At 42.1% G+C, this 19944-nt stretch overlaps 1 protein-coding gene across 2 annotated transcripts in view; it reads right to left on the reverse strand.

Annotated features, from left to right (window-relative positions):
• Positions 1–612: 612 nt before the first annotated feature.
• FGF1 (fibroblast growth factor 1) overlaps positions 613–19944 on the reverse strand; it is a 70530-nt gene continuing 51198 nt past the window's right edge. Inside the window, exons 2-4 of one of the 2 annotated variants that reach the window (XM_089504055.1) lie at positions 19460–19675; positions 4386–4489; positions 613–1960 (exon numbers count right to left, since the gene is read on the reverse strand). In XM_089504055.1, coding sequence (XP_089360181.1) covers positions 1769–1960; positions 4386–4489; positions 19460–19628 — 465 coding nt within the window. In that variant the 5' untranslated portion in view covers positions 19629–19675 and the 3' untranslated portion in view covers positions 613–1768. Of the gene's footprint in view, positions 1964–4385; positions 4490–19459; positions 19676–19944 lie in introns of both variants that reach the window. The other variant, XM_089503980.1, reaches the window with a different exon arrangement.

Genomic DNA, 19944 nt, shown 5'->3' on the forward strand with positions numbered 1-19944 from the left:
TGCCAGTAATAGGCCATCAATCAAATATAAACAAAACAAACATGCCAATAGATATAAATTAAACATTTATAAAAACCCAATTAAATTCCAAGGCAGAAATATTCAGCAGGAAATGCCTAAGGGAAAAGTTAAATAGATAATAAAGACATATAACTATGGAAGGATGTAGTTTAGTGATTGTTTGCCAATGGATAGATCGCAAATAGTATTTCCAAACTACTTATAGGACTATGCAGATTTTACATTTGTCAATACACATGTGGAAAAGAGCATGATTGCGCTCACTGGCCATTACATTGGGGCCTGTAAACATGATTCTGCTCCTTCACTTATATGTTTCCACGTACCACTGAACAAACTATGCAGTCTTTTTGGCCTGTTACAGACTGCCCAAATAAAGCTGCTTCGGGTCTCTTTGGAGGCATACTATTTAAATGATGCATGCATCCTAAGAATCCGGAAGCTGCACCAAAGCTGCCCTCCAGTGCTTAGGAATGGAGTGTGGCTTTGGAGCGACCTCTGGACTCTTAGGACCCATGCATCATTTAAATAGCATACCTCCAAAGAGACCCGAAGCAGCTTTATTTTGGCAGTCTGTAACAGGCCATAGTGAATTTATTTGTGGCCACTGTTTTTACTGCTTCTCAGATACCACTAGATCAGCCATATCTTTGGAATAACAACCTTACTAGTTGTATAAGGAGGCAAACTATATCTTGCTGTTCCCATTTCTGGATTTCCTAATACGTGGTTACTTTCAGATGAGCTTCAATACCAATACAGCTGTGATAGGGTAAAGCCAGGATAGGATTATGGAATTTAAACTGGCCTATTCTCCTTATAATGAATGAAAATCAATATAATTAAACAATTTATTCCAGATCCAACCCATAATCTTCTCTATGGCTGCATCTGCACTGCAGAAATAATGTAGTTGGACATCACTTTAACTGCCATGGTTCAATGCTATGGAATTCTGGGAACTGTAGTTTTGTGAGATATTTAGCCTTCTCTGCCAGAGAGCTCTGACAAACTACAGTTCCCAGAAATCCATAGCATTGAGTCATGGCAGTTAAAGTGGTGTCAAACTGTATTATTTCTGCAGTGCAGATGCAGCCTGTCTCAATTTTTCTGTATTTGTATATTGTTTCCCTCCTCTTCATTAACAAAATATTCAAGACCTTCCATGTTACATGCAATTCATTGGTGGGGGTGGGTGATATATATTATACAACTTCATTGTCTATTGTTAAAATTGTGCAACAGTTTATAAAGTATATAGATTTGCTTAATAAATAAATACATATTACATATATCTGATATGAAGAACCAGGCAAGATTACTCAAAGAAGAAAGGATTAATTTATCTTGTTTCTACAAACACAGGGATAAATTGGTTTTAAACAATAGGATAGTGTTGTTGATTATGCTTCCATGTGATATACAGGAATGATTAGAAATTGCTTTAACTGTTACTTGGGTCATACAGTCTAAATATGTGTTTCAAAACAAGGGAAGCTTTATTATGTGCATGGCTGGTGAAGCTGCAGACACTGAGACATGCATAACTGGTTTGATTTTTTGGGATGACAACTATGAGAGAATGCCAGTGTATTATGTTAGTTTTAGATGCACATTTTATGGAATTCCTCTGTATTTTTAATCTTGTACACTTTATGTTTTCATTCACATTTGCAAGAGAGACGGGAGGAAGAAGCTACTGGCTGCTGGATTCTGAAGAACAGGTTTCATTCCATGGAGAAACTATCTAATCGGGAGACACTGGCAAGGGAAGGAAAAGTATTGCCTTCTGGCCATAATGAGTCCGTGGTCCCAGTTTGCTTTTCCCATTCTTCTTCAAGCCAACAAACCAGTTCTTATCAGCATGCATCTTTGAGGTATACGTATTGTAATGGTTTTCTTCCATCCTTTCCAGGAATAAGCACTCTTCCGTTGGCAACTGCTGGAGAAAAGAAGAGTACGGTACATTCGTAAAAGGAAGCAAAGGAAATTATGCTGCATGTTTTTGTATCTATCTTTGCCTGTGACTTTTGGAAACTACAAAGAATTCTGTGCCTTTTTAGCTAGCCTAATAAAAGTATGAGAGACAGCATGCTGTAGCAGTTTGAGTGCTAGACCGGGATTCTGGGAGACCTGGGTTCAAATCCCTGCTCAACCATGAAACCCACTGGGTGACCTTGGACAAGTCACACTCTTTCAGGAAGGCAGTTACAACCCCTCTCCCCATAAATCTTGCCAAGAAAACCTCAGGATAATTTTGCGTTAGGGTTGCCATAAGTCAGAAATGATTTGAAGGCACATAGCAGCAATAAACAGATAGAATGATAAGGACTTTGGCTGGATTGCTTGTTAATACTGCTGGACTGTTTCTATTGTAGTTTGATTGCTGTCTCTGAAAGAGTCTTACTGGTGCTGATCCACATCAGTGGTGATAAGGAAAAGCCAGAGGTTAACAGTAAGGCCAAAGTAAGGTACAGCCAAATTGAAGGGGAAAAATATCTTCAACCAGGGGAAATTTTAGAAGCTGCAGAGTTATTAAGCCCTTAGAAATCTCAAGAAAAAGCAGGTTAAACATTTCTAGAACATTTTGACCCTACCACCAACCAACTGGTGCTTTCTACTAATAACATTAACAATCTGAAATACAAGGGAAAGGTTCAACATGAAAAGTTTTCACTTGGTGTTTGCTTGGTAATTTCCATTACGGCTTAAGCACCATCATTTAACAGTTGGCTAAAATATTCCTGTGATTTGCTCTGTGTTGTTGTATGTTGTTATACATCCTCCAACATTTCACAGATGAAAACTGGGATACCAATGGCTAAACAACATAGTCAATATGGCAAACAATATTAATGAGGAAGAACACCCAAGCAAGGAGATGCTGCAGTAGTTTGCTTTTGCCTAAGCCCACTTAGAAGGTAAGCTCTTGCCTTCTCCTCATTTCTACCATGCTGAGTTAATTGAATGCAAACTACTTTTGGACTTTGAATTCATTTGCAGCAACTGAAGAAATCTGAGGAGAAAGGAGGAAGAGTGAGGAGGAGACAGAAAGAGGCGAAACAGATGGGTGGGAGGGGCAGCTTGAAGCCACCCATTCTGAAGACAGATTGGGGCCGTGGAAAACACACGCACTGGCCCCAATCTGCCTTGAAGCTGGCCCAAAAAGAAGTGGCAAAGATCCACTCCTTTTTTGGCTGCAAAAAGCCAGCTTTTCCTATCTCACTGTGGTCCCATGGCAGGTTCACGATGCTCTGGTGGCGTGCGGCATATGAACGCTGTATCACCAGAGGATCATGAAGCCACCCATGTCTGAGCAGCCGGGCAGCTTCAAGATGTCTTGGGGGCATGTGGCATCTAAATGCCATGCCCACAAGCCACCAGGAAGCTGGGTTTTAGAGCCGGTCTGTTCCGTACCAAACTGGGACATTTTAAAAGCAGATGAAAGGGAGAGATGACAGGGGATTCAGGAGTGTCCCTGCTGCATTGGGCAATTGGAAAGCATATTGTTGCTGGGTAATTTTCCCAAACTGCTATCAATGGCAAAGTTATACATTTGCTTCAGTGCCAGTTTGTGCAGCCAGAGTGCAGGACATCTGGACCAGCATGTGGATAAATAAATTGCTGTCTTCATTTCAGTAACACCTCTATTCTTGAACCCAAACAGGAAAGGGGATATGCTTCCCCTACAGTAGCCAAGCCTGGGTAGCTGTATTTGGCCAAATCTCTTGCTCACTGCTGTCCAGAAAGGCTCAGTCCTTTTATTCTGAATCTACACTGTGGAAATATTGCAGTTTGACATGACTTTAACTGATGTGGCTCACTGCTATGGAATTGTGGGATTTGTAGCTTTGTGAGCTATTTAACCTTCTCCGTCAGTGAGCTCTGGTGTCACAACAAACTACAAATTCCAGGATTCCATAGCACTGATGCCTTGCCAGTTAAAATGTTGACAAACTGCATTATTTCTGTAGTGCAGATGCAGCCTGAGCCTCTTCATTGCCAAGGCTGCCAACAGCTCCTCCCATCTCTCCAGGTTACTGGATGAGCCACCCCCCTACATCTTTGTGGCTTGTTTAGCTAGGGTTACGCATGGCGCAGTGTTGCTAATGGCCTTGCCCTCTGTGATTTGGCAGTGGCACCTTCCAAATACAAAATCCAATAGCAAAAGTATTTTGGAACTTTGTTTCCCATTGTTTTATTTATTTTTCCAGAAATAAAGTTGGGCAAAGGGTGGGAATCCAGCTGCAAAAACAACAAACAGCATCTAATTGCTACTCCTGAGCTATATTACCTGGGATGACAAGAGTACTGAAAACCTCAAAGCCTCCCTGTGCCCAGTCCCACAGAAACCTCATACTTACTGAGCCATATAAACGTCCATTGGCATCCATGGCCAAGTACTGTCCAGACTCGGTGCCCTTTATATATACCTCACCCAAATTTTCTGCTGTTAGCAGCAACTGAACTGCAATGAAGAAAAAATAAATAACAATGCTGCATAGCAAGAAGGTAAAAACAATGGTCAGAAAGCATATTATGTCACTCTCCTACTACAACAAGGGTGAACAACTGCAGTGGGACCAGGGGTCACATTTGGGTTTGCAGAACTGCCTGAAGCCCACATCTTTTGATTTTGATTTTTTTTAATTTTTAATTTTATTATGTAGTTTTGTAGGGTTTCCATCCAGCTATAACCCTCTGCATCCTCTCCATTAATTATAAGTACTTCCGATTAAATCATTCAAATTCCTTACACCTAAGTAGTTAATTTATTAATTAACCATTTGGCACTCATTAAAACCAGTAATTCTATGGTTCATAGTTGCTTGGTGGGCATATAATGTGCTATTAAAAAGTTCAGGAGCTTCCTATTGAGCTATCCAAAGATGAATTGATCTGGTGAGCTTTCACACATGCACAGTCTTTACTTTCCTTTTCCAGTCCTAGGCATGTGATACAGGCAGCCGCCAGACTGGGTGATGGTAGTCCATCTTGCTGGTGACTGCCAGCCTGTGATGAAGCTGTGTGAATACGGATCTTGCAGGCAGGAGTTGTGATGGAAATGTCATTGTTCCTGTGCCCCACCAGCTGAAGGGACCTCCTTTATCTGATTTAGCAGCTGCCTGGTAAAGTAGGGTTGCTATGGTGTTCACAAATATACCGTGATAGTGACTACATAGTGTTCATGAATATGGATCAGTTACTCAAGGTTATGCACTGATAATGGCAATACTGGATTGCAGCCATTGTCTCATTCTTCCAGCTCTCTCTTGCATATCTTTCTTATCCTGAAGCCCCATCGCACCCCCACAACTCTCCGTGCCTCTACTGAAATTGCTTTCCCTATGTTGCAATCATACAGGGCTCATGCTGAGGAGGATAGATTAAAATTGAAATATTTAAAATGCTCAGGAGCTGAGAAATATAATACTAAAATATGTTAGACTAAGGTTGCCAGGATGATATATATCTGGTCAGGTCAAATCTTCTGCTCTGGAATGTAGAACCATGGAGTGGCTCCTGATACAAGTTGTTACCCCAAATAAAAAGGATATAATTCAGAAACAGTTGGAGATAGTAAAAGAAAACAGAGATAACAGTTTGATTGGTGGGTACCCACGAGGGATAGAGAAACGTATGTTAGACATATGTTTAGCATCCTATTAATATCAAGGATAGTATATGTTTAACTTATATGTAACCAGTTGAACATAATTTGTAGTTTTCTTTGTTCAAAGTACTATAAAAGACTAAGGGCCCAAACAGACATGCCAAAATAAAGCTGCATTGGGTCACTTTGGAGGTATGCTGTTTAAATGATACGCACATCTTAAGAGGCCAGAGGCTGCGCCAATGCTGCGCTCCAGTCCTTAGGACTGGAGCGTGGCTTTGGCGTTGCTTCCGGCCTCTTAGGAAACATGTGTCATTTAAACAGCACACTTCCAAAGTGACCAGAAGCAGCTTTATTTTGGCATGTCTGTTCAGGCCCTAATTCACTTGTGAACTGGAGCTCCAGAATTTGAAAGTTTTTCCTCTGGAGATAAAGCAGCTAAAAATAAGCTCTCATGTGGCACAGACCACCATGAAATGGTATACCCACGTCAATACTGCATCCCTAACCCCAGTATGTGTGGACGGTGCCATTGTTATGCAGTGCCATCCACATGGGCACATGATGATGATGTCATGCACGTACCACATCCAAACGGAGCAGCGCGTGTGTGACATTTCTGCACCGCCCCAAACTGCTTCCGGCAGCCTGGCTATGACACGGGAAGGACTTCTAAAATGGAGCTCCTTTTTGTCGCACGCATCATTCCCGCGGCAATCAAATGGCCGTGGGAGCAATGCCGAGGAGAAAGGGGCCAGGCAGCCCCTTTCTCCCATGGCTGTGGCTTCCGGGGTGTCCGGGGGCATGAAGCCCCAAGGACACCCCTTTTCCAGACCACGGAGAAGCGATATTTTGCTGCTTCTCCATGGCCCAGAAAAACAGTGGATTGGGGCTGCAGGGCGGCTAGTGAGGCTACCCTGGCCCCAATCCGCAGCAAAAAGGGGCAGGTGCAGGCCACCCCTTTGGGGCAGTCTTCTATTTCCTTTTCATTTGTACTTCTGATCTCCCTGATTTTTTTATTTGACAGGAATCTGCAACAATGCCATGATTTAAATAAACAAGAAAGAAAAGTCTGAGATAAATAAATTCTTAATATTAAGCTTCCCATTGATACTTCCCTTCTTTCTATTCAGTGGTGTGTGTCTGACCTTTAAATGTATTAATTTACAATTGGATAATATAGTTTTTAGTCTAAATACCTTAAAGGCACCAGACCCCACTGGATCTTGGAAGCTAAGCAGGGTCAGCTCCGGTTAGTATGTGGAGGAGAGACAGCAACTAAATCTTGGGTGCTCTAGGATATATTTCTGAGGAAGGAACTAGTCAAACCACCTTTGAGTATTCCTTGCCTAAGGAAACCCTATGAAATTCACGAGGTCACCATAAGTCAACAATCGACATGAAGGCACATAATGTATTATTTACACACACAATGTATTATTTACACAGTTTAATTCTTAGCTTGCCCAGCTTGCATCCCTTTGTCTCACTGTATACATTTTCCAAGCTTTCTTTTAAAGAAAAAAGAGCACTCTATAAAGGGAATGCTTTAAACTATTCTTGCATGAGCTCTTCCATGTAGCTAGCTGATAGCAGAGCCTGCAGCTCTCATTTATTCCTGCCTTCTTCAGCCCCATTTCCTGCACTTGTCACCTGTTTCCCCATCAGCTCTTTCCTGAGGCTTAGTTGAGCAACATCTGGAGCAGAGAAAATTGCAACCATCTTCCCTCACATGTATGCTTCTTTTGAGGAAAAGAGACTTCCAGAGAGACAGCTGCCAATGCAGGTAGAGTTCAGTGAGCCCCTAGTTTGTGAGATATTTAGCCTTCTCTGGTGCCAGAACAAACTACTAACTCCAGGATTCCATAAGATGGTGAAAAAACTGCATTAATTCTGCAGTCTAGGTGCAGCTTATGCCTATGAATTCAGAGACATAATCTTGATAGACTGGAATATGAGAATGCTAAGGGATTTTATAGGACCTTGGAAACTAACTCTCCAAAAGAAGTTGCAAGTCTACAAAAGTTTATGCTACAACTTCTTTTGCTCAATTAGTCTGAAAGGTGCTACAACCTTTGCATACTGATATGTCTATGAAAGAAAGAGAGGATGTGTGGTGAATGACATGCAATCCAACTAGTTTTATTTCTGGGGCCCATTCACATCACATAATTATAGTACATGCTATGGTCTGTTTTAATTGCCATGGTATCACACAAGTGAATCCTGGGATTTGCAGTTTAGGGAGGGAGGGGCATCTAGCATTCTTGGCCAGAGAGTTCCTCTATGTCTCTGACCAAACTGTCAATCCCAGGATTCCATGGGATGTTGCCATGACAGTTAAAAAGGAATCACAGCACTATAAGCATGTAGTGTGATAGGGCTCTGGTCCTATCTGTGACCATCTACAGATCTTGATATGTGTCCTCAGAGATAAATATGGACCTTTGTGATAAAATGCAGGCCCTGGCTTAAAGTCCAATATTAGGGCAGACATGGTAATATTTAAGTTATTAAGTTTTAAACTTTAAGAACAAATTAAAAACATCATTATTGGCTTTATCCACTATGCAGTAGAACCATTCAACTTCTCTGTCTCCCTGAAAATTGTTGCACTACTTCTCTTTGGATTTTATAGACTGTTACTCACTTTAGAAAAAGAAGTCATTTACAATTTCTCCAAGTTCCTTAAAATCATAAAATCCATATCCAAGAGGATTATTTTACCATTTGAGCAAGACTTGTGCCTGGAAACTGTCTTTAATTAGCTATCCACATTTAATATTGAGTCTAGAAGAGCCTCAGCAAAACAGGAAAGTAATTTAATAGCATGCCAGGATAAAACATCTATGGAAGTTACATTCAGATGGCTCAGTTAGATGGATTGTTCCTTGATACAGGAGTACTTGAAAATTATGCAGAATCTGTTGGGCCTGGAAGTAATTAGAAATAGCTAATTACTTCTGTTCAGTTCCTTTTCCTAATAATGAAAGTATAATTATATTACTTTATGTTGTAATGTATGAGGGCCACTTTTCATTTATTCTTCCATATTTGTTGTAATATGCCTTCAAGTCCACAATGGTGACCTTGTCACAAGGTGTTCTTGGCAGTATTTTTTCAGAGGGTTGCCCTTGCCTTCCTCTGAGGCTGAGAGTGTGTGACATGGACAAGGCTGAATGGTGATTCAAACCCTGATTTCCCAGAGTCCTAGTTCAGCACTCAAACAACTACACTACACCGGATCATCTTTTCCTAATGTAACACTAATGTTTTATTTACTTTTAGTTATGGAGCTGGTGAGCTCACTAAATAATGGGCAAGGAATATCGTATTGTAACGGAGAAGCACTCCCAGCTGTCCAATCAGAAGGCAGCTGAGGGCCAGCCAATCGCCTGTGGGCTGGAACGTTTGAAAATTCCGAACGGTCAGTTGGGGAGTCAGTTGGGACTCAGGCAGGAGAAGGTTCAGTTGGGGGTTGGAATGTTGAGGAGTTAGGACCTGGAATCCAGAGAAGAAGGGTTTTCAGGGGTTAGAGAAAGATGGTTAGGGGTAGAGTCTGAATGGAAAAGGGCTCCCTACCATTATACTGCCAGGGCTCTAGAAAAGAGAGTGCCTGGAGTAGAATATCCTGCGGGATAGTGTTAGTTAGGAGAACTGCTAGGTCCAGAGAGGGACTGGATTAGATTGATGAGTCTAGGGAAGAGAGGCTCAGAATAGCCAAACTCTAACAGGGGGTTGTGGTTATATTAGATCATAAGAGACGTTGTTAGCCTAGGGGCGGAAATAGGAAAAGGAATTGTCAAAAAGGGATGCGAAAGTCCCAATACAGTGAAAAGAAAACTGGGGAAAAGACTAGTCCCGAGAAGGGCTATAGTCTTGAAGTCTCTGAGGGTACAGTGTGTTAAACGAGGAAATTTGAGCTTTTAGACCAAGAGAAGGCCAAAAGATTAGGAAAAGGGTCGCATCTGATATAAGAGTTTCTGTAAACCTCTGCAACTAATTTATTAAGAGACAAGTTCACAACAGCTTATTATTGACAATCTTTTATTCTGTTCTGTTTCTAAAATAAACTTATTTTATTGATTTTCAATCAATCTGCTTGGCCTAAGTGATGAGTTTTAAACACGCTACCATCTACATATTTGAGGCTAGAGATATGTGCTTTTGTTACATCATCATATAGAAGGAAGATTGTTACACATATGGTTCAAGTGCTGTCCCATGCTCTGTATGTACTGTCTTGTAAGAACCCAGGTGTCTGTGATGTGGCCAGGAAGAAAGGGACAATTAAAAGTGACTGTTCTAGCTACTTTTGCAAAATTGTTAAATAAAATTAACTTTTTTTTTAATGAAACCATGTAAAAGTAACTGCTTTTTAAAATTTTGGAACTAAAATGGTTAAGCACACAGCTAATATAAAGTGTATTGGTCAGTATTCTGTACCAGTTAGTTAGCAGAGTATACATAAGTAATTACTTCTGCCCTGATCTCTCTAAACCCGATGGAAACATCATTCACTTATGATCCACCTGATGGCAGAATGGACCTTCTTCTCCCAATGCAACTGATGCTGGGTAAAGTGGGGTGTGTATGTGGAGTTACAATTGTGGCAATAGTGTCATAGTAGGGGCTAAGTAATAATTGTGGATATAGAACACCAGTAGATTGTTCCATATTCATGATGGCTACTTAGTCACAATTATGACACTACTGTCACAACTATTGTGACACTATTGTAATTCCCTCCAACTGATTTTACTGAGCATCAATTGCATGGGAAGAAGGAAGTCTATTCTGCTGGTGACTAGAGCTTGGGTGAATTACGTTTTGATTAGGTTTGGGAAGGTTGGGCCAGGTTGTTGTTGTTAGCTGCCCTCAGTTTGACCCCACCTCATGATGACCCTGTGGATGAGACATCTCTCAGACCCATTATCCTCCACTACTCTACTTCGGTTCTGCAGATTCAGGCCCATGATTTCCCATCTACCCATCTGGAGTGCAGTGTTCCTCTCTTTCTACTACTTTCTGCCTTTCCTAACATTATTATCTTTTCCAATATTTCATGCCTTCTCATGATGTGGTCAAAGTATGACCTCTATTTCATGATCTTGGCTTCCAGGGAGAGTTCAGGCTAGACCTGTTCTAGGACCCATTTGTCTTTTTTGGCCACCCATGCTAACCTCAGCACTCTTCTCCAGCACCACATCTCAAATGAGTTGATTTTCTTCCTATTCGCTTTCTTCATTTTCCAGCTTTCACATCTGTATATGGTGATGCGGCATAACTAACATGGGGCCCATACAGACAGCACTATAAGTCTTTAGAGCAGTAATCTAGGCCCCATACAGACAGGCGAAAATAAAGCTGCTTTGGGTTACTTTGGAGGTATGATGTATAAATAATGTATGTGTCCTAAGAGTCCGGAAGCTGCGCCAAAGCCACGCTCCAGTTTTTAGGACTACCTCCTGCTGCATTCTGAGGCTTGTAGTTCAATGAGGCCTAAGATCTCTCTGGCTGAGAATTCTTAATGCTTCTCCCTAAACTGCAAATCCCAGAATACAACAGGAGGCAGCCAGAGCAGTAAAAGTGGAATAGCAGCACTATAAGTGTTGTGAAGTAATGTAGTCGATTCAGAATACTAGCCTATATTCGGTTCTGCAGTAAATCTCAATGCTTAGCTAAGCACCTCCATTTTATGGAAGGTGGAGGACCGTTAAAAGATTCTTTTTTATTATTTAATAAAATATGACACTGAATAATTTAATAGTTTTTGTCTTTGGGAACATCAGCTGTTGTAGGTAGGGTTGCCATAACTCAGGACCTCCAAACCGGGAAAAATGTAGGACAAAATTATGAAATGTAGGATACTTTTTTTTAAAATGGAGCCTCCATTTAAAAAAAAACATTTCCTACATTTTATAATGCAATCACTGGTGGCCCCACACGCTCCTTCCCGGCCTCTGCAGAGGCGTCGGTCTCCTCGGAGACTGGGAAAGAGGGCACGGAGCCGCTGGCGATCGCCAGGGCCTCCCCTCCTTCTCGGCCTCCGCGGAGACCGGGAAAGAGGGCGGGAGCCGCTGGCGATCGCCAGAGCCTCCTCTCCTTCTTGGCCCTCCGTGGAGATCGGGAAAGAGGGCGGGAGCCGCTGGTGATTGGCAGGGCCTCCCCTCCTTCTCGGCCACCGCGGAGACCGGGAAAGAGGGCGGGAGCCACTGGGGATCGCCAGGGCCTCCCCTCCTTCTCGGCCTCCGCGGAGACCGGGAAAGAGGGCGGGAGCCACTGGGGATCGCCAGGGCCTCCCCTCCTTCTCGGCCTCCGCGGAGACCGGGAAAGAGGGCGGGAGCCGCTGGCAAATGCAATGGCCTCCCCTCCTTCTCGGCCTCCGCGGAGACCGGGAAAGAGGGCGGGAGCCGCTGACGATCGACAGGGCCTCCCCTCCTTCTCAGCCTCCACGGAGGCTGGGAAAGAGGGCGCGGGGCCGCAGGGAGGCGGGGAGGGTGGCGCGGCCGCGCGCAGGAGGCGCCGCCTCCCCCTTCGCCTTCTCCGCCTAAGGCCTCGCTGTCCTCCTCTTCTTCCGCGCAGCCATGCGAGGTGGAGGAGGAGAAGGGCAGCGAGGCCCCACGGGTTGCAGTGCAACCCCGCTGCAACCAGGGTTGTCCCGTTTTTTGGCGGCACCCATGACATGAGCTGGCAGGTGCCGCCAAAACTGGGAAAATCCCGGTTGCAGCCGGGTTATGGCAACCCTAGTTGTAGATTATCAGATAAAATCAGTTCTTTAGCTTGAAAAGGATACATTTTAGGCTACAATTCTCAGAATCTCATTTCTAGCATTGCTAGTGGCCATGGTGGTTGGGGCACTCTAGGAGCTGTAGGGAAAAAGAATAAGTTATTAATAGAATCATAGAGGTGGATGGGGCCTGATAGGGCATCAAATTCAAGCCTCTGTTCTGGGCAGGAAATAGTACTCCCCGTTGCTCCTGTAACTTGAAACTAAGTAAATTAGCAAACGACATAACTATCACTTTAATTCTAAGAGCAAAAATTCTAAAATATGATTTTCAACTTGTAAAATAGGCTTTTAATTAAAGGTAAAAGGCAGTCCCTTGACATGAATGTCTAGTCATAACCGACTGTAGGGGGAGGTGCTCATCTCTGTTACTAAGCCAAAGATCCAGCATTGTCTTAAGACTACTCCAGCAGTCATGTGGCCAGCATGTGGTACCTATTTATCTACTTGCATTTGCATGCTTTCTAACTGCTAGGTTGGCAGAAGCTGGGACTGGTGACAGGAGCTCATCCCATCATGCAGCACTCGGGCCTTGAACTGCCAACCTTCTGATCATCCGATCATCAGAATTCGCATCTTAACCACTAAGTCACCGCATCCAGTAATGGAAATAAAAACAATTACACAAAATACTGTAACACTGATAAAGATATGAGATACCCAGTCTATTCCTAACAATCTCTGTATCAACTATTGTATAGAACCTGCACGTTCTATTTACCATTTTTTTTACTTTCAGTATTAAATTTGTCACTGACAGCTAGAACTGTCAAGCTCTATAAAAAGGAGAAAAGTTTATACAAATGCAAAAACCAGACAAAAAAATTAAATTGTTTATTTTAGTAGACGTAAATTCAACTTTTAATCCCAATTATAGTAGATGCACTGAATCACTGGGGACAGAGTAAGTCAGTAAGTTCAAATGATTTAGTGTGTTTATTCTAGTTGGGTTGAATAACTGGACTGAGGCCTTTATAAACAATAAAATAAATTAATTACAACCATGTAATTTGGGTTAGTATTACTGTTTTTTCAAAACCTTATATATACATTTCTTATGTTCCCTCTTAACTTTCTTTGCATTCCTTATATTTTTACTTATCTTAATAAGGTATCCTTTTACTTCTGTGTCTTCAAGTCATTTCTGATTTATGGTAACCCCAAAGTGAAGCCATCACGGTAAGATTGGTTCAGAGGAGGTTTGCCCTAACCTACTTCTGAGGCTGAGAAGGTGTGCCTTGCCCAAGGTCACCTAGTGGGATTCCATGGCCAAGCAGAGATTTGAACCCTGGTTTCCAGAGTCATAGTCCAACACTCAAGCCACTGCATCGTGCTGGCTCTCAATAATAATAATAATAATAATAATAATAATAATAATAATAATACTTCTTTATTCTTATATACCGCTATTCCTTTTTCAAGATCATAGCAGTGTACACGTTAAAAAACAGTATAAAACCAGCAAAAACAGCGTTAAAACATCAAATAACAATCTAAAAACAGATAATAAAACATTAACTCATAAGGGAGAAAGCTTGACGGAAAAGGAAAGTTTTTAGCATCCTCTTAAATCCATCAAGGGATGAGGCTGTGCAGAGCTCGTTGGGCAGGGTATTCCATAATCTGGGGGCTGAGATTGAAAATGCCCTCTGTGTTGCACTATAATGAGCACTTGGAATAGACTAAGGTATCCTACATCCAATAAAAGGTAGTGATTCTACTGATCGTGACCTATTTAATGGGATGAGTGGTTAGTTTGGCATTCTGCTTCTTAGGATCAGGCCATGCATGATCTTAGCAACACAGACCCTGGAGCTGGTTAGGGAGAAGACTATGTTTCTTCCATTAGCTGAAATCCAGTGCCTCTTGTTCAGGAAGCCCACTTTGTGTTTTTGTGGTTCTAGGAGGAGTTGAAGGGTGATGAGCTTAACACTGCAAAATTTATATTGCTGTTTGCCCATGTCCGTAGGCAGCATCCATGGGCTCTGCTGCCTTCCATAGAATCTGTGTATCCATTACTAGCTTTGTGCAAATGTCGTTGGCAAAGATTTGCTCAATCGGTTGTGGAAAGTGAGGGCACCACCCAAGTTTACTTACGTAGTCAGCCCCCAGACTTGTACTCTGTAATGAGGGTTATTCCACTGGCACATATCCGTTTAAGGAGTTTCCTCTGTAAATATTTTTTCATCAGGATGTCCAAGTTTAATAGCTCATTTACGCTAAGCTCATTTCTGGCAGAGGCTAGCAAACATACATCCTTTAGAAGGCAACTCTGGCTACACACTACATGTTTCCAAAAAGAAAAAAAAATAGACATCTCTAGTGAGAGAGGGATGCATGGTGGGGTGGGTTTTTTATTTTGCCTTCAAATTATCCTGTTCATTTCCTACCACATAGCTGCTCTTACTGCTTGCTGACCTATTAGAGGAAACAAATCCATCCTCTTGAAACCACAGCTAGACATTTAGAAAGGCACACATAAACGATTTGCTACCACAAGATGTGGTGATGGCCACCAGGTTAGATGGCTTTCCAAAGTTTATACAAATTCATGGAGGATAAGACTATCAACAGGTATTAACAATGATAGCTAAATTGAACCTCTGTGTACATAAACAGGATCTGCTTTAATACCAGAAGGCCAAGATAAACAGTAGGAGATTGCCTTCCTTGGCAATAGCTAGGCTGATCTGATTGGACATTTTTGGAAATAAAATTATGGACTAGATAGTTTGGTTCAGGATTTTTTCCAGGGCTGACCCAAGACATTTATTTTAGTACCTGAAACAACTCCTGATATGCCACCTCATTCCTGTCCCCAAATCTGACTGGATTACTAGTTGAATCATTATTTGAATACAGGTAACGGGGAAACTTTTTATATGTTTTGACTTATGTTTTTGAATGTGACATAAGTGAAATGATGATGGTGGCGATAGCACTAATGATGATGATATTTGAGGCAGCAAACCAATTTAAGCAATACAGGACAGCCACAGGACACAAATACTGTTGTCCTCCAACAGAGAGAAATGATTGAAGACTCAAGGGAACAGCCAAGTTACTGTTGGTTCTGCCCTCACCTCAACACCTCACAGGGATTGCCTCCATGAGGGCCACTTGCAGTAGCAAAGACTGAAAGGATGTGAAGAATCAAGTGCCACTGAGTTAGACCAAGGCCTTGCTATTTCAAAAAGTAAAACCATACTGGTCATATGGCTCTTTAGATCGCAACCTCTGTACAGAGCTGGCAGAAATTCCCAGCATTGTTGCGCATTCTGCTGTAGTCCACAACTGATGGCAGTGGTGGGGCGGTGATGATGAGGACAATAGCTATGGTGAAGGCCCACTTGAACGAGTGATAGAAGTTCACAGAGAGCAACTTTTCTCAAGCCCTCTGCCCCAGTCTGATTCTGACATTGCCTGTATATTGTAGGAGAGTGGAATGTGCCCAAACACAGGAGCCAGTCCCCTGTTCTCTTTTAAAGGATGGCTTGTGCCTTCTGCAGAAGTCCCCTCTGCGTTTGCTTTCCTACCGTTGATGCTTGAACAAGGTTTCAGAAAGGTTACATGCCAGTTTACTCTAGGTTAGAGACTTCCTGTCTGTCCTTTGCTATGTTTACTCAGGATGAGATCATGTTCATTCAGTCCACTGTTGAGTGTGTGCGAGTGTGAGCGTGTAAATGGCATTTATAATTAAACCTCGGCCATAAACTGACTTCAGGAGCAAACCAGAGAGCAATGTTGGGGCAGGGGAGGGGAAACCACATATTCCTGTGGCTTTTCTTTTTATAAAAAAAGAAGTGCTTTTCTTAGAATCTGGAGAGTGTGTCTGACTCCATCCTCTCAGCACATCCTGCAGCAGAGAGTCCAGCTGTGTTCCAGTAAATGCTCAGCAGCACAGTATGTACACACAGGGCAGGAAAAAGGCCTCTACTGTGAAATCAATGCATTGTGAGTGTATGTTCCAGTGAACAGTGGAGAACCCCTATACATGTGGGTTGTGGGCCAGCTTCACAGCGGTACTGCGTCATCTTTCAATATCTGCTGGGGTCTCTCTAGGCTGTTACCTTTGACAAGGGATTTCCACAAACTCCTGTCACTCTCAGGCCAACATAGCCTTTCATTTCTTTATTGCGTCTTTCTGTCCACAAGGGCTAGCAAAGCCATCCACAACAAAAATGATAAAAAGTATTCTTTTCAAAAGAGATCAAAAAAGCAATTTTAAAATATAAAGTCATTCTTTAGAAATAAAAGAAAACCAATCATCAGTTTTAAAATCAGTTCTAAAGAGCAAAGGTCACACACAATATAGTTTTGGCTGTCTGTTGGAAACTCTGAATGATGGATTAGAAATTCTGATTACAGATTTGCACTAATGGAACAACAAGGCACTTGTCTCTGGGTGTCATTCATTTCTTGGAGGCAGGGATACATGCAGAATGCTACAGTGACCAGGGTAGGGCCAAGATATGTTACTACCTGAGATGATGAAAGGTATCCTCCCAACCAATTCTATGTACAGAAACTGGTGTTACTAGCTTCAATAGTAGTTAATGGATACCATTTTCTGTGTCAGCTTACTGTAGGTGGCAGGACAGATGAGAAGGCATGGGACACATTATGTTGCACTCATACCTCTGTCCTCAATGAATGGCTAGGGACTCAAGAAGAGAAACAGATGCCCTCACTGCTGGTCTCCAACACTGGCTCCCTCATGTGGCTATCTCACCCTGCTTAATGGTAGGGTTGGCTCTGACAGTGATACTAAATGGAAGACCAAACTCATCAGGCAGCATGTGGAACCTGTAGTGTCACTGGTTGCCAATTATAATGAGAGGTGTAAACAGGTGTAATTGAACAAAATCATAGGCTTGCCTTCTGTGGCAATTCAATAGGAAACATATTATTTTTAAAATAGTTGAAATATACACTCAATGATGAAATAGCATCAATGTATTTGATCCCAACAGAATCAGAGCTTGGGAAAGTTACTTTTTGAATGTCAACTCCCAGAATCCCCCAGCCATGGGATTCTAGGGACTGCAGTTCAAAAAAGCTCTGGTTTGGACCTGGAGAAAAAAAGGTAAAGGTTGAAAAATTGTAGTTTTTATTGATCAGGAATAAAACCTGCTTAAATGTCCTTTTTTGTCCATTGAGGAGTAAACAGTGAATTCTTTACAGAACCCGGCACAAGATTATAAGAATCACATCCCATAAGCATTAGTAGAATAAACTGTTCCAGCGCCAAAGAGAGCAAAATTGGCTACCAGGCATTCCCCATCCTTCCCACTTCCTCTCTTAATAATGTTAAAGCACAGAATAAGTGTTTCAGCAGATTCTGCCCCCTCAAGAATGTATTATGTATTGCTGTGTAGAGGAAAATGAAAATTAATCTGTTTTGAGAACATGCCCAATACATCTCAGCAATAAAATGCATCCCATATCCATAAGAAAATAGATTTTAAGTTGTTCCAGAGAGGAGCTTAGCTCGCATAAAAATCTCCACCTCCAAATGAACAAAGTAGGGAAGGTACATGGGATATATAGGGACAAGTTGAGTATACTGACATAAGATTTAGTAGTCATACAGGGGCACTGCTATAAGCTGTAAACATTTCAAAATGATATTTGAAATTTTTGAGGGGGTCACACATTGCTAGGCCAATGCATGATTTCTCAAGTCAGTCCACACTGCAGTGTTTCCTTTACAGTTTAGCCTAGCTCCATGGCATAATGGGCTTTGTGTTCTGCACAATGCGTGGCACCATTTTCTCTGTGCTTTAGTATCCTAAAAGCAAGAGGCGTGGCCAAATATGGAGAACCAGCTACAAACAGAACGAATTAAAAGTGAGCAAGGACAGGGTTATAAATGAAGCCTAAGAACACCTGTAGAGCATTCCTTCCCCCGCTTTTGTGTTTCTGGAAAGGACTAGATGAACAGCTAGACAACACAGTGGATACATGGTTGCCATGCATCTACCTTTTCTTACATCTAGAAAAGGCCACGTACTATTTTCCAACATGTGGTGTAACACTACCATGCTGTGTAAGGCACATTGTCTGGACCAATTAACTGACTGCATCTTGCTAAGTGATGTGATATTTTTTTGACAGGATACTACTGGAGGGAGGTGCAGAGGAGATATGGAATGCTATCAGCTGCATATTTCTCATAATATCATGTTAGGATCTTTGGAGTTCCAACAGTGTCAGCTGGTGGCTCCACAGTTAGTGGGGCCGCAAATCTGTGCTGAGTTTTAAACTTTAAAGGAGCTATCCAAGGTACTGAAACTATTTTGGGGATTGAGCTCAGGGTGCATCTACACTGTAGAAACAATGCAGTTTGACACCACTTTAAGTACTGCAGCTCCATCCATTGTATTCCCATCACCATGTACAGAAGCAACAGCTGAATAGTGAAGAAAGTGGAAAGGAAGAAAATCAACTCATTTGAGATGTGGTGCTGGAGAAGAATGCTGAGGCAATGTGGATGGCCAGAAAGACAAACAAATGGGTCCTTGAACAGATCAAGCGTGAAATCTCCCTGGTAGCCAAGATGATCAAATTGAGGCTGTTGTTCTTTGGCCACATGACTCACTATAAAAAACAGAAATGCTAGAAAAGGGAGGGGGTAATAGAAAGTAAAAAAAGGCTGCAGTGGAAGCAAAGAACTAAAGTCCGCTACCAAATCCGTGCCAGGATCCCAGTCTTGATTGGTTCCCAGAGCTGAATTGTTATTTTTATTTTTAAAAGAAACCCTTCTGCACTTAAAGGTGGAGTTACTTTGCTAAGGTCAGGTGTGATTTGGCCATCAACTCACATGGGAAAAAAAAAGAGCTCTCAAAGAACACTCTTAGAAATGCTCCAGAATCTCAGCATAGAGAAATTCTATGATCATTTTTCATAGATTCCTCAGCACATAGGCCACTGTGGAAAGAATCCTCTTACAGCAGACATTGATAAGCAGTAAGGTAGAAAGACACTGATAAGCAGTAAGGTAGAAATTCTGGAAGGCACAGATGAAAGCTTACTGTGTCTATCATTCCGGTCCATTGTGCCATCTACTTTTCCATCCGGAAGGATCCTCAGGAAGTGGCCTCCATTGCTGCAGTACAGGAGTTTGGGCTTCTTGTAATTCCCCATTGGGAGATCAAACTTTTCTGTCAGGGCTGTGAATGTTGTTATTTCCCCTTCAGTCATTTCTTGCCTTCTCTGGATGTCAGAGCTTCAGTACGAATTCAGCAAACCTATAGGAAGGAGAATGGTGTGGGCAATACATTGAATGCAATGGCATAGTCAAAGAAGGGAGGTAGATCTTGCAACAATTTTGAGATTAACTGTGTGAAAGAAGTTGTAGCATGAGTTTTTGTAGACTCAGAAAGCTCACGCTACAACTTCTTTCCCACAGTTAATCTTAAATGTGTTGCAAGATCCCTTTGCATACTGATATTCCAGATTAACACAGCTATATCTCTTAATTCTACCCTCAAAGAAGGGAGGGCAGCTAATCATGAAT

This window comes from Sceloporus occidentalis, unplaced genomic scaffold (genome assembly GCF_023333645.1).
Source record: "Sceloporus occidentalis isolate IW3139 unplaced genomic scaffold, rSceOcc1.0.p SCAF_1, whole genome shotgun sequence".
Lineage (NCBI taxonomy): Eukaryota > Metazoa > Chordata > Lepidosauria > Squamata > Phrynosomatidae > Sceloporus > Sceloporus occidentalis.